Source organism: Schistocerca piceifrons, chromosome 3, assembly GCF_021461385.2.
Source record: "Schistocerca piceifrons isolate TAMUIC-IGC-003096 chromosome 3, iqSchPice1.1, whole genome shotgun sequence".
Lineage (NCBI taxonomy): Eukaryota > Metazoa > Arthropoda > Insecta > Orthoptera > Acrididae > Schistocerca > Schistocerca piceifrons.
This window is the reverse complement of record NC_060140.1, coordinates 772,220,227-772,238,819: the sequence shown is the minus strand read 5'-3', so window position 1 is coordinate 772,238,819 and position 18,593 is coordinate 772,220,227. Positions and strand designations below refer to the sequence as shown.

The 18,593-nt window shown below is 38.5% G+C and overlaps 1 protein-coding gene across 1 annotated transcript in view; it reads left to right on the top strand.

Moving 5' to 3' along the window:
- Positions 1–699: 699 nt before the first annotated feature.
- Positions 700–18,593, top strand: part of LOC124787879 (activating transcription factor of chaperone) — a 47,534-nt gene continuing 29,640 nt past the window's right edge. Inside the window, exons 1-2 of the mRNA XM_047254855.1 lie at positions 700–856; positions 15,999–16,349. Coding sequence (XP_047110811.1) covers positions 16,109–16,349 — 241 coding nt within the window. The 5' untranslated portion in view covers positions 700–856; positions 15,999–16,108. The remainder of the gene's footprint in view (positions 857–15,998; positions 16,350–18,593) is intronic.

The following is an 18,593-nucleotide window of genomic DNA, read 5'->3' as shown; positions in this document are numbered from 1 at the left end:
CATTGCAAAACAAACTGGAACATGGTTGAGTGCCCCATAAAGCTGTATGTGTTGGAAGTTCATAAACCTACCAAAACTACATTGGTTACACGAACATGGTTGCATAGACAACGCTTTACGTTGCTTTTGTTGCACTATAAACAGCGCTAGGGCATGAAAGTTGCACCTGACCTGTTTTGATACCGTGGTGATATTGCTGTTAATTACAAAAAGTATTTCTGATCGATGATCAAGTCAATACGACAGAAACGTTCTACAAAATATTTGGCTTTCAGACATTTGCGGAGGCTGTAAGTTTTCGATTAAACGTCCACACCATATGACGAATAAAGAAAAGGACGCTGTCATAAAAATAGACACAGGTAGCTTTTAAATTTCAGATGGATGTACTTTTTAGAGATTTACCGAGAAATTGGTACTGTCTTCAACATATGTATTAAAGGAACCCAAATACAAAACATCAATGACGTCATATAAGTTTCTGATGCAACATTGTGACAGGTGGAAGCAATGACATTCGCACAAAAAAGTAGTCCCATATAACAAGCGAAATTTGTATTTTTTTCAATCAGCTAAGTGTTTCATATAATTTACTGTAATAATTACACACTTTAATCCGATCAATTTTGATTTTGGAAAGCTGGTAAAGTAGTATTTGTTACGAATACTGAAGTAGCACGCGGAGGAGGATAACTACATATGAGCGCTCTAGTATTCATCCACCCATTCGTCCCCATGACACGATACAAGAAGCACGTGAAAAATTTCTCTCGTTCTATATCGCCGTAAAAATGGGGAACTAGTCGCTCAAAAGCGTCGCGCACCTAGTGTGCAGGAGAAAGTTTACGAAAATGGAGTAAGTATTGCCATTCCACGAATTTTAGTGCTAACATTACTACTGTGCATATTGGTGCGTCCTTCCGCGTATGCCATTACCACGAAGGGTGCCCTCTGTAAGTATGTGTACTTTCGAGAAATTTGATGTGACGGAGGTAAGCATTTCATAAAAAAGTGAATATTTTCATTATACTAACAGGTTACTACATTTATGTTCGTCATTCCCATACACACATCTTTGTTTGCAGCTTACAGTAGATGCCTCTTGTGTTTGTGATACTACGGTCGCTGATTCGTACCCTATGATTTGACAATATTTCGTTTTAGGCGAGAACATGTTATAGTGTGTCGTAATGTGTTCGCTTTTGTCGCTCTCCGAAAAAAAAGTATGCAGGCCTACACAGATTTCGTTCGGCCTGTTGAATTAAATATAAACAAACCTATAGGCATGTCTTTGTATTAAATTTTCATTGCATTTATCTTAAGTATACGAAACTGAATGGTACATAAATATGTTAATTGATAGTTGGGTTACTGATACAAATTGGAAAGGGATTAAGAGTGATTTTATAGGATTCTATAGGTCATATTATTCTTGTTGGGTATTAAAAGGTGCCAAGCAACGCTAGTAAATATTTAGAACATAAGGCCATTACTTGTAACAGAATCTAGCCGAAAAACTGAAGTGCATTTGATGATAATGCATGGCATGTGACACACATTCTTGATAATTGATGTACTGACATACGAAATAATCCCGTTCTCAACCTTCTACTGATATGTGACAGGTGAAAACTGTGTACTTCATTGGGTTTGAAACATGTATTTCTGCCCTCCATGTGCAGAACAGTAAGTTACACTACTAAAGCACAACCCAGATTGATCAAAGGCTGCAGCTTGTCAAGGACATGTCCCCTTGCTTTACAGACTCAGCAGAGGTTCACAGAACAACTGTTAACAATTTCACAGTTGTGTGGGATGCATGTTGTGATGGCACACTTGCTAACACATTACCTGCAAATGAAAATGATCTTGCTTCTGTACACATTCTTCTCACATACTTTGAGTGTAGCATATACTTTGCTTAGGGTAACTGGTGTCTTTTTAAATTCTTTTTACTGTTGAGATGATGTAGATTGCTGCAATTTCTTGTTCAGAGGAGTGAAATTTCATCCAGTTGGTGTTTGGCCAATTGGTTGTTTGTTCCGCTAGTTGTACTGTTAGTTGTTCATTTTAGTGTCATTCCATTGTAACTGTTCTGTTATTTTAGGATGATAATGTTATGAGCAATCATTTAATGTGAAGCCCTTAGTGTAAAAGAGAGAAAATGGTTCAGTTACCATACATTAAAGCGTGGCATAATTATGTACTTCCTTCAGTGGGTATTTTGAAGATGACCATGTGTGTGCTTCAAACTATCCAAATTTCAGTTGTTGTTTGAGTACCCTCAAATAGTGCTACATTCAAGATGTGCGGGAACAAATGTAAACATCATTGTTTTTGTTTACAAGCTACCAGATCTAAAATATAAAATCCTGGGCACATGGTGTGGAATACACAACATACATGCATAACTTTGAATAGAATTCAAAGGCATTCCTTTACTTTTCAGATGTGGAGGACATGATAGTTAGATGCTCTCCTACTTTATACACTGAAATTGGGGCTTCTAATTGTCACAGCAAAAATTAAATGAGGGAAATTAACTAACCCCTGGGATGCCTCATGCAGAGATTAAAATGCGAACTGCTGTCTCAGTTAATGGGGGCTAAATCTAAGAATAGCAACAGTGCCTATCAGGATGCCCATATATTTACAATGTGGTACTTTTATATAGCAAATTGCATGGTTTCAATATGGTTTGGAGTTTATTCCCCCGCAGTTTACCATTTCTTGGGATATACAGGGATATTACAAATTATTGAAGTGATTTCATAAATTCACTGTAGCTCCATTCATTGACATGTGGTCACGACACACTACAGATACATAGAAAAACTCATAAAGTTTTGTTCGGCTGAAGCCGCACTTCAGGTTTCTGCCGCCAGAGCGCTCGAGAGCGCAGTGAGACAAAATGGTGACAAGAGCCGAGAAAGCGTATGTTGTGCTTGAAATGCACTCACATCAGTCAGTCATAACAGTGCAACGACACTTCAGGACGAAGTTCAACAACGATCCACCAACTTTCCATTTGGCGATGGTATGCGCAGTTTAAAGCTTCTGGATGCCTGTGTAAGGGGGAAATCAATGGGTCGGCCGGCAGTGAGCGAAGAAACGGTTGAACGCGTGCGGGCAAGTTTCACGCGTAGCCTGCGGAAGTCGACGAATAAAGCAAGCAGGGAGCTAAACGTACCACAGCCAATGGTTTGGAAAATCTTACGGAAAAAGCTAAAGCAGAAGCCTTACTGTTTACAATTGCTACAAGCCCTGACACCTGATGACAAAGTCAAACGCTTTGAATTTTCGGCGCGGTTGCAACAGCTCATTGAAGAGGATGCGTTCAGTGCGAAACTTGTTTTCAGTGATGAAGCAACATTTTTTCTTAATGGTGAAGTGAACAGACACAATGTGCGAATCTGGGCGGTAGAGAATCCTCACGCATTCGTGCAGCAAATTCGCAATTCACCAAAAGTTAACGTGTTTTGTGCAATCTCACGGTTTAAAGTTTACAGCCCCTTTTTCTTCTGCGAAAAAAATGTTATAGGACACGTGTATCTGGACATGCTGGAAAATTGGCTCATGCCACAACGGGAGACCGACAGCGCCGACTTCATCTTTCAACAGGATGGTGCTCAACCGCACTTCCATCATGATGTTCGGCATTTCTTAAACAGGAGATTGGAAAACCGATGGATCGGTCGTGGTGGAGATCATGATCAGCAATTCATGTCATGGCCTCCACGCTCTCCCTATGCGATTTCTTTCTGTGGGGTTATGTGAAAGATTCAGTGTTTAAAACTCATCTACCAAGAAACATGCCAGAACTGCGAGCTCGCATCAACGATGCTTTCGAACTCATTGATGGGGACATGCTGCGCCGAGTGTGGGAGGAACTTGATTATCGGCTTGATGTCTGCCGAATCACTAAAGGGGCACAAATCGAACATTTGTGAATGCCTAAAAAAACTTTTGAGTTTTTGTATGTGTGTGAAAATATCTCAAATGATAAAGTTATTGTAGAGCTGTGAAATCGCTTCAATCATTTGTAATAAGGGAAACTAGGACAGAATATAAATTTGTTTTTGATGTTGCACATCGCAAAGTTACTGCACAATTGAGACATGTTGTTTTCAATTTGCTGCTCTGTAATATGTCATCTACCTAATACTCTCTGTGTGGCTGTTGAAGTATTTACATGCTTCACACCATATGCCAAGTGCTACGAAGATTGCTCTGCCAGCATGTAATAAATAGAACTGTCTGTATTCTCCACTTTTACCAGCTGGAATGTCGTGGAAAGGAAATGTGAGGAGTATCATGAAGTGTCATACCCACATTACAAAGTTTGGGACTAGTGTAGCAGGGGATACAACCCGTCGGCTTTGGACAATGACGTCACAAGTGGCCAATTGAGAAGCGATTCTTCTTAGTGTTGTAGCTCCCTTCAGTGGCTGATAAGTGTTTTTTGGCTTTTTTTTTTTAAAAAAAAAATCTCACGAGATAGAATAAACAGATCCACTTTATTAAGCAATCAGTAAAAGAACGAAACTGATACATAACAGCAAAAGCGAAAATGGTAAACTGCTCTCTGGCGACTTGTGACGTCATCGTCCAAAGCCGACGGGTTGTATCCCCTGCTACACTAGACCCCAAAGTTTCACACCCAATACAAATTTGTAGTGTCATCATACTGTTTAGGTATATGCAGTATAGAAAGAGATTATGGATTTCTGAGAACATATGTGACACCTGGCCTGTGATTAATGGGCAAGCTAGATCTAAATAACATGGGGACAGTTATTACACATGTGTAAACAACAAGTGTGGATTAAATTATCGATGAGTGAAGATTTCAACCTTACAATTTCTAGATTGCTCTGTGGCTGTATTACAATTTATGGTATCTTCAGAAGAAGCTGTAATGTGAAGAATTGCAGATTTTATTCCTCAGAATGTTTTTTAAGTTGCTAGGTCTATGTGAAAGAGTAGTAATCCATAATAATGAAGAATTTATCAGTTCAGTGATTTGGTTGTCTGGAAAGTTGATTGGTATTGGTAAATAAAATTTGTTCTTCTTTGTGTAAGGTTTTATAATGGCTAAAAGAGAACAAGAGGCAGTTGGAATCTACACTGATTTAACAAAAGTGTTTGATTATATTTTATATTCTTGTGTAGGCAGAAAAATATGGTACTAACAAGGGAACCTCCCCATCGCACCCCCCTCAGATTTAGTTATAAGTTGGCACAGTGCATAGGCCTTGAAAAACTGAACACAGATCAATTGAAAAACTGAACACAGATCAATCGAGAAAACAGGAAGAAGTTGTGTGGAACTATGAAAAAAATAAGCAAAATATACAAACTGAGTAGTTCATGCACAAGATAGGCAACATCAAGGATAGTGTGAGCTCAGGAGTGCCGTGGTCCCGTGGTTAGCGTGAGCAGCTGCAGAATGAGAGGTTCTTAGTTCAGGTCTTCCCTCGAGTGAAAATTTTACTTTCTTTATTTTCGCAAAATTTTGATCTGTCCGTTCATTCATTGACATCTCTGTTCACCGTAATAAGTTTAGTGTCTCTGTTTTGCAACCGCACCGCAAAACCGTGCGATTAGTAGACGAAAGGACGTGCCTCTCCAATGGGAACCGAAAACATTTGATCGCAATGTCGTAGGTCAAACCGATTCCTCCACAGTAAAACACGTCTGATATATTCTATACGACACTGGTGACGGCATGTGCGTCACATGACAGGAATATGTTGTTGACTTACCTAACTTAGCTTGTACACTTGCCGAATGGGTAAAAAGGTTCTTCTCCCTTGCCCGATTTAGGTTTTGTTGTGGATGTGATAACCAGTCCCAAAAAAGTGATGAAAACATAAGTTTGTCACATAAACTTCAGCAAATGAATGCAACGGTTTCACAGTCGCACAGTTTTCCCTGTGCTCGGTCAAAACATGTGTTTTTAATGCTTTCAAATTTTTCCGTGTGTAGACTGTCAAATCCTGCATATGTCCAAGCAAATCTGAACATGTCCTGGAATTTTGGAGAGCGAAGTTGATTATGTGTGACTGCCTGAACTTTCATAATTGACACACGATCACATAAACAATACTGCTCTGTGTACCTTTGCAGCTTCGCAAAATCATAGAATCTTTTCACAAAGTATTTCACTTGCCGAAAACCACACACATCTAACGGTTGCACAAGAGGTGTACAACCTGGAGGAGTGGTAATCATGGATGGACGGGCAGATAATAATTGTCTGAAAATAAAAAATTAAACTTTTCACTCGAGGGAAGACTTGAACCAAGGACCTCTCATTCCGCAGCTGCTCACGCTAACCACGGCGCTCCTGAGCTCACACTATCCTAGATGTTGCCTATCTTGCACATGGACTACTCAGTTTGTGTATTTTGCTTATTTTTTTCATAGTTCCACACAACTTCTTCCTGTTTTCTTGATTGATCTGTGTTCAGTTTTTCGAGGCCTATCCACTGTGCCAACTTATAACTAAATCTGAGGGGGGTGCGATGGGGTGGTTCCCTTGTAAGGACAAGGCCCAGAAATTACAAAGTTTTTCATTGGCATCAAACATGGAACAAATATGAAGATTATTGACATAATTGTATTTGAGACAGTGGAAACTGGATTTTGAAAAAATAGAAATGTTTTGTGAACGATTTAGTTAGGGTAGGAGCATTAGCACATGAGGTGCAGAAAATGTTATGTTCGCATACTATTTCTGATGAAGTGTTAGGTTTGTGAGGTGTTATCACAACTAGCTGATCAAATAAGTGAAGGCACATTTTGAATTCCTGGCACTATACCTAAATTGTATAACAAAAGTTATTGACAGTTTGTTGTTTATGGTACAACTATCACTGCACAAGTCTGCCCTATTGTCAGTGTGACAGAATGTCAATCCTAAGGGCCTGAGTTCGATTCCTGGCTGGGCCGGAGATTTTCTCCGCTCAGGAACTGGGTGTTGTGTTGTTCTAATCATCATCATTTCATCCACATCGACACGCAAGTCTCTGAAGTGGCGTCAAATCGAAAGACTTGGACCCAACAAACAGTTTACCCTTCGGGAGGCCCCAGTCACGTGACATTTACATTTAGTTACCAGTCAGCTGCAGCCAGTAATTGTGGCCTTTAATGTAATTGTTGTGTTTGTTTCTTGTGTATTTTACGTTTCTTTGGATGGTACATGTTTCTTTTAAGGAATGTATGATGTTAACCATCAAATAGTGAAGAAAGTCTTAAGACAGTTATAATCCTGCAGTGCGAACTTAATGATGCATGTTAACGGAAACATACGACCTTATTCTTGTTATATTTGTGATAATTGAAAATGGTCATAATGGCTAAACACGTTCAGTTCAGAAAGTAAATACAGGCAGTATAGTGTGAAATTCATTCTTCCTTCTGGTGAGGATTTTCTTTCAGGGTTTACTCCCTTAGTCTTTGAAGATCCCTCTTCTCCACAAGGCAGGGGTGTCCTCTTTTAATTACCCTCAGGGAAGATGGGTTGCCTCATCTGCCATCTCTGCCATTCCTAAGGTCTCCTCCTCTTCCAAAAATGTCATTAAGGTCTTTGTCCTCAACCCAGGACAGGCATCCACATTACACCCCATGAAGCTGTGTCCTGCCATACCTTAGCCATCCTTTCACACCGGCCTACTGATGCAGAGGATGCCCACTCCACAGCATGATGGATGCGCCAGGCAAGAGTTACTCAAGTGAATGATAGGGAAGGTGGCTCTATCTCCTTTGAGCTGGGTTAATGGTTGTGTATGATGCCACAACCAAGGCAGAACAGAGGAGAACACTGTCTTTATGGGTGATCTGAATGCTCAAGGTGGTAAAGAAAGACAGAGACCCGGAAGGAGAGAAGCTAATTGATTTCTGTGTGAGAAACAACTTAGTCATACAGAACACACAATATCAAAAGAGGGAAAGTCATAAGATAATGAGATACAGCTTGGATGGCAAGCTCAAGATTATGACAGACTTCATCATCACTGATAGAAAAGCTGGTCAGTATGTTACAAATGTTAAAGTTGTACCCAGTGAGTGTCTAAGTAGCAACCATTGGGTATTAATTGCTGACCTAAGATGTTCAGATGCCAAATCTGAAACAAAACAGAATGCCAAAGATTAAGACTTGGTTATTAAAGGACATGGAAAAGTAAAGAAACTATAAAGCACGAATAATAGCAAAATTATCCAAAACAGAAATGGGAAGTAGTGGAAGAACAGTATTCAAAGAAACCCTTGTTAAAGAAAGCCATGGACATCTGTGGAAAAACGAGTGCCACACCAAAATAGAAGAAACACCTTGGTGGAATGATCGGGTAAAGGCATCAATTAAAGATAGGAACATACTGAAAAGAAATGGAGACCATGAAAGACAGAAAGTAGAAGATAGACAAAATGAATTAGCAATTGAACATCTAGCTCAGGAATAAAGGGGAAAGAAACTAGCTGTAAAAAGACTTATCCGGGAAGAAGAGGAAAAGTGCTGGGAAGATTTTATCACAAGGATAGCGGACAACTGTCAGGGAATTAGGAAATTACTGTAAAAGTACCAAAAATTAAATGCAGTGGAAATAGATGATGGTAACTTATATGAACAGAGGGAGGGATTAGGGGTGAAATGGAAAAAGTGCTTCAACATGCTGCTGAATGGAGATGAGGTCACCACAACTATCAGAGACTGTAGACTATTTAATGAAGTCCAGACCAATGGATGCCCAGTAACATGATGTGAGGCAGAAACAGCATTAAAGAGCATTCAGAATGGAAAGTCAGCAGGCTTTGATGATCTCAGTTCAGACATGATAAAGATAGCTGGAATATTAGGCGTATGTTGGCTATATAGTGTGTTATCACTGGTTTTTAAGGGAGTCATCATGCTGCTGTCACACACCCTGAAGCTGTTAGAAAAGATCATAGAAATTAGCCTTAAAAAGATAGTAGAACCTTTGCTTGAGGAAGAACAACATGGGTCCAGGAAAGACCGAGGTACTATTGATCTAATTTTTACAATAAGAATGCTGACAGAATTGTACTGGGAATATGGAAAAAATCTTGTGATTGGATTTGTAGACACCGGAAAAGAGCATGAGAGTGTTCCTTTAAACAAAATATGGAAATGTTTGGAAGAACTATAGGTGCCAAAGTACCTAATTGATAAACTCAAGGTGCTGTACAAAAAGTATTACAGCTGTGTCTAGATAGGCAACGGATGATCAAAATGGTTTGAAACAAGAGAGGTTTCCAACAATGAAGTGGCCTATCACTGCTCCTGTTTGTAATAGTAATGGAAAAGATCATAAAATCCATAAAGAAAATAGGTGATGAATCAAATTCCCTGGTATTTGCAGATAATTTGATAGTATGGGCAGAAGCTGAAGCACGGAGGAAACTTAATGATTAGAACAACATATTCAGAAATTTCTGACAAAAAATAAGTAAAACAGAGACAGTAGAAACAACCATCAATAGTCAAGGAACGACGGCAAGTATGTTTCTGGAAGGAGTCAAAGTAGAATCTGTTTCCCATTTCAAGTACCTAGGAAGCATGATCTCAAGAGGCAACTCCAGTAAGCAGGAAATACTCAGCAAGACACAGAAAGCATCCAATTTTTTCGGTCAAAACAGAAATCTTCTTCTGAAAAAGAAAAGTGTCGATGTACTACACATATTTCATACCAATCCTAACATATGGTGCAGAAACATGTACCCTACTAAGTAAAGACCTTAGTAGAATTCAGGCAACAGAAATGAGATTAATTAGCACTATGAACCAAACAACTAGAAAGGACACAATCAGGAATGAGGTAATAGAAAAATAGCTGGTATTAAGGTTCATGTCAGCAGTGTCATAAAGAAACGCAGGCTTCAGCGGTCTGGGCACATAATGAGAATGAACAGCGAAGGACCTGCGAAAAGGTATTTCAACGCAAACCTCATAGTAAGAAGACCACAGGAAAGACCGGGAAAACGCTGGATAGAGAATGTAAGGCAAGAGGTTGAGGAGGAGGGACACAAATGGGAAGCTGTCCTGGAATAGGTGATGTATGAAGACAGAAGGCAATGGCGAGCGCTTGTACACAACACCCGGGAAACTGGAATTGTAAAACGATGATGATGGTGTGAAATTTTAAGTATGTGCAAGGCATGACTGTAAAACACACTACAGAACAAGATATGAGTCTCGTCTGAATTATCACTATAATTCAATTAAAATAACTTTGTGATTGACATGTGTTTTGGGTTGGAGTTGCCAGCTCGTACATAACATGCCAATTCCTCATCTGATCAACAGTTGTGTGCACACCAGAAATTTGCTTACCGAATTTTGTCGCTGTCTTTGTTGGTGGTGGGGAGAGCAGTCGTGGTGGCTGCAGCAGTGATGTATGTATTTGGGTCTCCTTCCCTTCCCCTCCTACCGTGTGTAGACAACTGCAATTGGTCCACTACCATTCAACCTACTGCACATGACCCACAAAGTTAGTGTAATTGAAGTGTAATGGTGCTTTTATGCTACAACCACTTATAAAGGTGGGTTGTGTAAACCTCTAGCTTTGGTGCAGATAGTTACAGGAGTGCCATTAATTTCTGAGGAGTTAATTGCTTAAGCAGTATCCTTTCTGGTTGTAGAGGCAATACAGACTGATCTATGGGATTATTTTGTTTTGTTACGGATACTGATTCTGATTTTAAATCATCTTCTGTGCCATTTGACAAGTAAATTACCATTGAAAATATATGGGAAAATTGTATAAAATATGCAGCATTCTATTTAGATATATCATTCGTGTTGATTTAAATTGTAAAATGGTATGCTTGCATCTAGGTGAATTTAATTTACTTTTGTGTAATGGCTTCAAAGGAGTCCAGCACCAGTTCACAATAATGTTTCACAAGGTACGTTGACTTTATTTATCTACAAGCTACGAACATTAATTATGAATCAATGATTACACCATAACATGCTTCTCTAAGTCGTAAAGTGTGTATAAGCATTACAAAGAAAGCTGCGCATTTCAGTATTGGAGATGGTATTCTGATGTAACAGCAGTTACCATTTCTGGTTCATAATAGTTATACAGATCAATACCAATACATATAAATGACCTAGTAGATAGTGTCAGAAGTTCCATGCGGCTTTTCGCAGATGATGCTGTAGTATACAGAAAAGTTGCAGCATTAGAAAATTGTAGCGAAATGCAGGAAGATCTGCAGCAGATAGCCACTTGGTGCAGGGAGTGGCAACTGACCCTTAAATAGACAAATGTAATGTATTGCGAATACATAGAAAGAAGGATACTTTACTGTATGATTATATGATTGCAGAACAAACACTGGTAGCAGTTACTTCTGTAAAATATCTGGGAGTATGCGTGCGGAACAGTTTGAAGTGGAATGATCATATAAAATTAATTGTTGGTAAGGCGGGTACCAGGTTGAGATTCATTGGGAGAGTCCTTAGAAAATGTAGTCGATCAACAAAGGAGGTGGCTTACAAAACACTCGTTGGACCTATACTTGAGTATTGCTCTATCAGTGTGGGATCCGAACCAGATCGGGTAGACGGAGGAGATAGAGAAGATCCAAAGAGGAGCAGTGCGTTTCATCACAGGGTTATTTGGTAACCGTGATAGTGTTACGGAGATGTTTAGCAAACTCAAGTGGCAGACTCTGCAAAAGAGGCGCTCTGCATCGTGGTGTAGCCAGGTTTCGAGAGGGTGCGTTTCTAGATGAGGTATCGAATATATTGCTTCCCCCTACTTATAACTCCCGAGGAGATTACAAATGTAAAATTAGAGAGATTCGAGCGCACACGGAGGCTTTCAGACAGTCGTTCTTCCCGCGAACCATACGCGACTGGAACAGAAAAGGGAAGTAATGACAGTGGCACGTAAAGTGCCCTCCTCCACACACCGTTGGGTGGCTTGCGGAGTATAAATGTAGATGTACCGACATTTGCCAAGCAGGACTCTGTATTATATTTGAAAAACACCGGTGTAATCAATCAAATATTAAGCGAGCAAAATAAGACTAACAGCAGCTGTTTTGTCTGAGGATTCTACAGCTTACTGTGTAATTTATTCAGTTTAAATTTATCTGTTTTGTGCATGAACATAAAGCAGTATAGTGATAGTTTATTGTTGGATTAAGTTCCAACAATTTGCTTCTCTTTTGTTAATGTAGGTGTATACTCCGATTTGTTCCACACCGCCACAGTTTCTTCCTCTTGTTGTATGAAACACTATGTATGAGTGCATGGGTTAGGATTACATCTGAAATTATACTGATAGTGTATGATTTGGCCCAAATGTCTTAATGTGTGTGTAGTGTATGCCTATCTTTTAATGTAATATAAGAATGGTAAACAGTTAAATGTTGGGTGTCTGTATGTACCAGTTCATCAATCCATTTCACTGATCACTGTTAGCTCTGAGATGTAGACCATAGCAGCAGACCAAAGTTAATTTACTGTTGCTTGATTGAGGGAGACACAAAATATTTGGTTTTATTAAAATAAATGCCACTTACAATTCTCATCAGTGAGTTTAATAAAATATTTAATGCTGTAGTTACATTGAAGATTTTTACAATAAAAGTCTAAGAATAGGGCTGTGGCTACCTACGTGTTTCATGCAGCAGTGTTGTTAGTGCTTACTGTGAGATGTCGTGGGAAAGAGAAGGGTGTGTCAGCTACTTGTTCTGTGCAGCCAGTGTGAGAGCATCAGACAGATGATGTGTTTTGAAACAGGAGACAAAGAAATATCATCACCTTTTCATGTGAATGTACCACTACCTCAGAAATAACAACACATGCAGAAGAAATGATCAAATATTTTTGTCGACCTCGATTATAAATTTAATTGCTCTTTGTTTCACTCACAGCAATTTAAAGTGTGCTATTATCTCCCAACATGACAACAGGCTCATAATTCGTAGTGTGTCCAGAAAGAAAATGTGAAATATGTGATAAAACAGTGTGTATTAATGTAATTACTACTCATTTCGCCTGCAGCAGTGTAAGCTGTTTTATGAGCTCCCAGTCTAACCACACATTCATAATTTGTGACATGTTTGGGAAAAACAAATGTAATATTTGTGACGATGAATATTATTAATTTAATGTTTTCGAGTCAAGCTGTCACATTTCAACCTAACTGCTTTCTTGTAATTAGTAATGTAATTACAGAAACAGTCAAATATTTGTGGAAACATAGTGCCAATAAAATTGCTGCTTATGGTCGGAATGAGAATTGTGAACAGAAAAATGCAAAAATTAAACTGAAAGAAATTTTATTCATGTGAACTGTAGATCAAAGCAGCAGCACACAAAAAACATAAAAATAGATCTGAGTCATTTTGGTTCTGCTTCTTCCACATGTGTTTGAACAAGAAGCTTTAAAAATGTCTTCCAATTCCTTGTGCTGCACAAGGACCATTTAATGGCAGCTAATATGCCCTCTGTGGTATGAGTATGTGCTCCTGTCACTGCATTCTTAAAGGTCAATTTGTTGTTGACAGTGAGGTGCTTAAAATCCTTATTTTTCAGGCACTTATTCATTGAAAAAAAGTCAGAAATTATTGTTCTGTGTAATGATTTCCAGCTCAGCAGCTTTTGGCCACACGGCACAACACGAAAGGAACTTTTGTAAGATCCTCTGTGTATGCCTCCAAACACTCAGCAACCTTTCTGTGTGTCCCCCATCCCGAACTTTTTTTGCAGGACTGAGACTTGTCAATCTCAACTTTGTTCACCACCAAGTTTGTCATTCTGTCTCAGGCACATTTCAACACAAACATCCCCATAAATTGCCTCCAATCAACAACAGTTTGCTTAACCAACTCCAGTTAGTGGAATATAAACCTGGATCTGCACTTACACATAACACAAATACGTCAGCTGCAGAATTGTACTAATTTTTGTTTCCTGTAAACCAGGACTACTTACAGATGGAACACTTTATAAAGTGGCTACTTCTGCTACATATCCACACTACACCATTGATAGCAACTGTAGACTCTTTTTAGAGCTATTTTTCCACATTTCTTCCACAATGATACTATGAGACATACACCACTGCATCATGTCGCCATGGAGCACCAAGTTACTGACATCATTCCATTCCCAGCAATAATCAGAAGAGATACAGGAACAAAACTACAAATAAACTATGAAAAACAGTGAAAGAGAGAATGGTTTCAATTTTGGTGTAAGAAATACATTTCCTGTTTCTTTCATCTCTGATTGGGTATGTGGAAGTATCATCCAGTTGGCTGCATGGAATGGATGCATTACCAACTTATGTGCAGCAGCTAAAACACTGCCATAACTGCTACTGGCCCTGATCTAGACTTCAGCAGATTTTCACAGAAAATATGTGTCGTGATGGTGTAGAATTTATTTGTAGTTGTTAATGAATGAGTTATGTATTTGAGTGCTCAGCGTCCTAATGTTAAATATGTGCAGTCTGCAAAATGGCGAGCAGGTCACGAGGAAAAAGTCATTCACTGGATGCAAGCTGACTTAATTATTCCAGTATTACACATATCGGACATTACCATTTCATATCTACAGAAAACAATATAAAAATACATAGCTATATATAAAATAAAAATGAGTTACAAAACCAAGATAGTGGACACACAAAAAATATATTATGTCATTAGAAGAAATAATCCTAGATATGAAAGTTGTATGTTGTAGTAGTAACAATCATAAAGAGACAGATAAAAGGTTGATGGTTGCCGTAATAATTTACAGATTTTCAACACCAGGTGGCATCGATGTGGCGAGAGTGGTACTATATAATGCCAAACTGTAAACTACATATAATTCACAAAAATGATCGAATATGCTAACAGATGATAAGTAACAAGCAATATAATACAGGGTAACTGGAAAAGTACAATTCATAACCTATTCCAAATAGAACGTAACATCAACAAATGCTAATGCGGTTATATTAATCAACAGGTGGAAAATAAAGACAATAATGCAATAATTATGTAAGTATTACTCAAGAACATTATGGGCACTGCAGCACTATCTGAGCAGTGCAAACCAGTGATGACATGCATATGTACAAAAGGTACAAAAGAGACAATGAATATGAACGGGATATAGGAGCCTTATAATAGTAATTTTTTGCGTGAAAATAACATACATGAAGTATATTGGAATATTATAATAAAAAAATTATTTTCATAAAAACATTATACAAAGAAAATAGTAAGTGCCGCATTGCTGCCCAGCATTGCAAACAAGAAATAGTCAGTACATACGTTGGAGATATTAAAAAGAATCAAAACAATGCTTTAAAACAGATCCTTGCGAAAAGAATAAAATCACCATTAGGAATATTCCAATTATAAAGAATAAAAGCATCATGAAAAGAAGTAAAACAGATGCAAAAGGATTTGTTTCTAATTTTTTTTTAAATACGTACAAAATAAAATAGGTTATTGTTCAATCACGGGATAGCGCCCTAACAAGAACTACGAGCTTATTGTGGAAGTACACAATTAAATTGTAAAAAATGTGAAGAGAGGGGCTTGGGAGGTGGGCAAGGGGACTGTCAGTTAACAGGCTAACACACTGAAAGGTAGTCACCGACTCATTGTGTACATTATAAATATACATTAGAAAACAAGGTGGGCAGGGGGTGGGAGAAGTGGAAAAGGAGTAAAACAAAAACAAGGGCTGTAGAATATATATATATTAAAAGAAGAGAGAAACACTATGCTATGTATCCAACAAGTCACTAAAGATCTTAAAGAACCATTTGTGGTTCAAGTTGATTTGCTCGTTCAGGATGTTATGCAGACTATCAGCATTTTGCAGGCTACACATATTTTCCAAAATGGTCGCATACCTCCTTTGTGACTTCATGTTGCAGCTATGCTCCTAATATTAAAGTTAGCAAATGATTCAAATAGCAGAAAGTTATAGAAATGCCTTTTGTTTACAGAGCCAATATGGCGTTTTATATTCAACCATCTGTCGTCCAATCGACAAAGGACGCATTTTACGGACCAAGCAGCGGATCAGGTGTAATTGCCCAATACATATCGCAAGAAAATGGAGAACACAATGTCATTGTACAGTCTCGATTGGGAGTTGAAGCAGGAACCCCTGTGGAAGCAGGAGCCCTGTTCGCCATCGTATGTCACCCTTGATGGCAATGACGAGTGCTGGCTGCCCAATGATGATTTAGCAAATACACAAGAAGAGCCTTTCCATCAAAAACAACTTTCACGTGGGGAGGTTGCGGCTAAATTACTAGAAGACCTAGAAGATCTCACTGAGTGGATCAAGTGTGGTGAGTCATTTTCAACATCTTTAGACCAAGCATTTTGGCTAATTTTCAAATAAAATGTTACCAATAAAGTTTTAAAATGTATTACTTCTGCTAAAAAGACATTGTGAATGTTAGTTATTACAGGAAGCATTGACTTGTTTTTGGAACTCGTTCTTCAGTGTGTTGTTCTTCGTGAGATAAACTAGATTTCAGCTGTTAAGGCTTCTTGTGTGTGGAAAAACCACATTTGACTCACCCGAGTGAAAATAGCAGGTAGTAAGTTTGTCTTCCTACTGCATCACAACCAGTTTTGGTATTACTGGATATTCCTTTTTCTGTTAGCATGGTGTGCTGTGGCCCTGATCTAGACTTCAGCAAATTTTTATAGAAAAATATGACTCATGATTGCAGAGAATTTATGTGTAGGTGTTAATAAACAAGTTAAGTGAGATGATAGCTGTGTAATATGATAAGACGTGTTTTTTTAAAATTAAGTACGGTTTTGAAATTAAATAAAGACGTGCTAAGATATGTCAGTAATTTTATTTTTACATGAAAGCCTGTACCTAAATCTACGCATTGACGCCATTACAGTCTGATTCTTCCTTGTTTACGTTGTGTACTGAGTGTTTAAGATGCTTCCGATAATCGTGAGTCCTGCCAACTGTGAAGTACGTACTGTTACAAGATTTCTTAGTGCTAAAGGCCTAAAAGCGGTCAATATTCATCGTGAGATCTGTGCAGTTTACGGAAAAAACATTATGAGTGATGGAATGGTAATGAAGTGGGTGAGAGCATTTAAAGGTGGCCGCACAAATGTTCATGATGAACAATGTAGTGGGCATCCTTCAGTCATTAATGAAAGTTTGGTGCAGGAAGTGGACAATAAGGTGAGAGAAAACAGACGCTTTTACGATTTCCTCCTTGCGGGATGACTTTCCTAATGTTTCTCGTAATGTTTTGTATGGCATTGTGACCGACCACTTGAATTACCAAAAATTGGAGCACATTGGGTACCAAAAATGATGACGGATGTGCACAAAACCAAACATTTAGGCAATGCATTGACTTTCCTTGAGCGGTACCACGACGACGGTGATGATTTCTTAAGCCAAATTGTTATGGGCGATGAAACATGTGGCCTACGTCACACCAGAAACAAAGCAACAGTCCATGGAAGTTGAGCAAGGGCGTTGTTTTGCTGCAAGACAATGCCCGTCCACATGTGACGAATCAGACCAAAGATCTCATCACATCTTTTCGATGGGAAACTCTAGATCGTCCTCCGTACAGCCCCGATCTTGTGCCCAGTGACTACCATCTGTTCCTGCACTTGAAGAAACACTTGGGCGGTCAGCATCTTAAAGACGATGACGAAGTCAAAACAGTGGTGATGCAGTGGTTAACAAGTCAGGTGGCAGACTTCTATGAGGAGGGTATGCAAAAACTGGTAGACATTACGAGAAGTGCCTCAATATTGACGGAAATTATGTAGAAAAGTATATTAAGGTACAGGCTTTCATGTAAAAATAAAATTACTGAGATATTTAGCACGTACTTTTTTAATTTCAAAATGGTACTTACTAAAAAAAAACACGCCTCATATGTACAATATGAGGCAGAGAATATATTTTGCTGTGTGCTAAATGGATAAATAGCCTCACAATACCTACACTAATTCCAATGGTAAATCAATCTGAAATACGCCACTGCAGACACATGTAGCAAAATGACACTATTGGCTGGGAGTGCATTGTACATTGTGCCACCACATGCTTCTGTCGCTTTAAAAGTTGGAAATGGCATCTTTCCAGAAATAACAATATATGTCACTTGTGTTCTACTGGCGTCTGGACTTTCTATGCCTCATCACATTCTATGTGGTAATTATCTTTTCATGTTGCTGCAAATGTGCTTCTGATTATTTTCAGAAATGTTGGTTCAAAAGGAAAATTTGAAATGGAGATTTTAGTGATTTGCTAACATTTTGCATATTCAGGTACAGGGCTTTTTGTGATTTGGAGTGAAAATATTTTGTAAAAGCAAGACAGTGGACTGTGCCTACTTGTCAGTTTACATCTTCTTCCAGTTAATTAGTTTTTTGATGTTGTTTAAAATCGATGAATTGGAAATTATGTTTGATTTATCAGTTCTCTCTCTTCAGCAGTTACACTATTGATTGATTGTCTTACAATTCAAGCATTGTGGTATTTTGTTTCATTATAGTGTAGCTGGTAAAAACAGAAACAGTTTGTTCATTTCAAA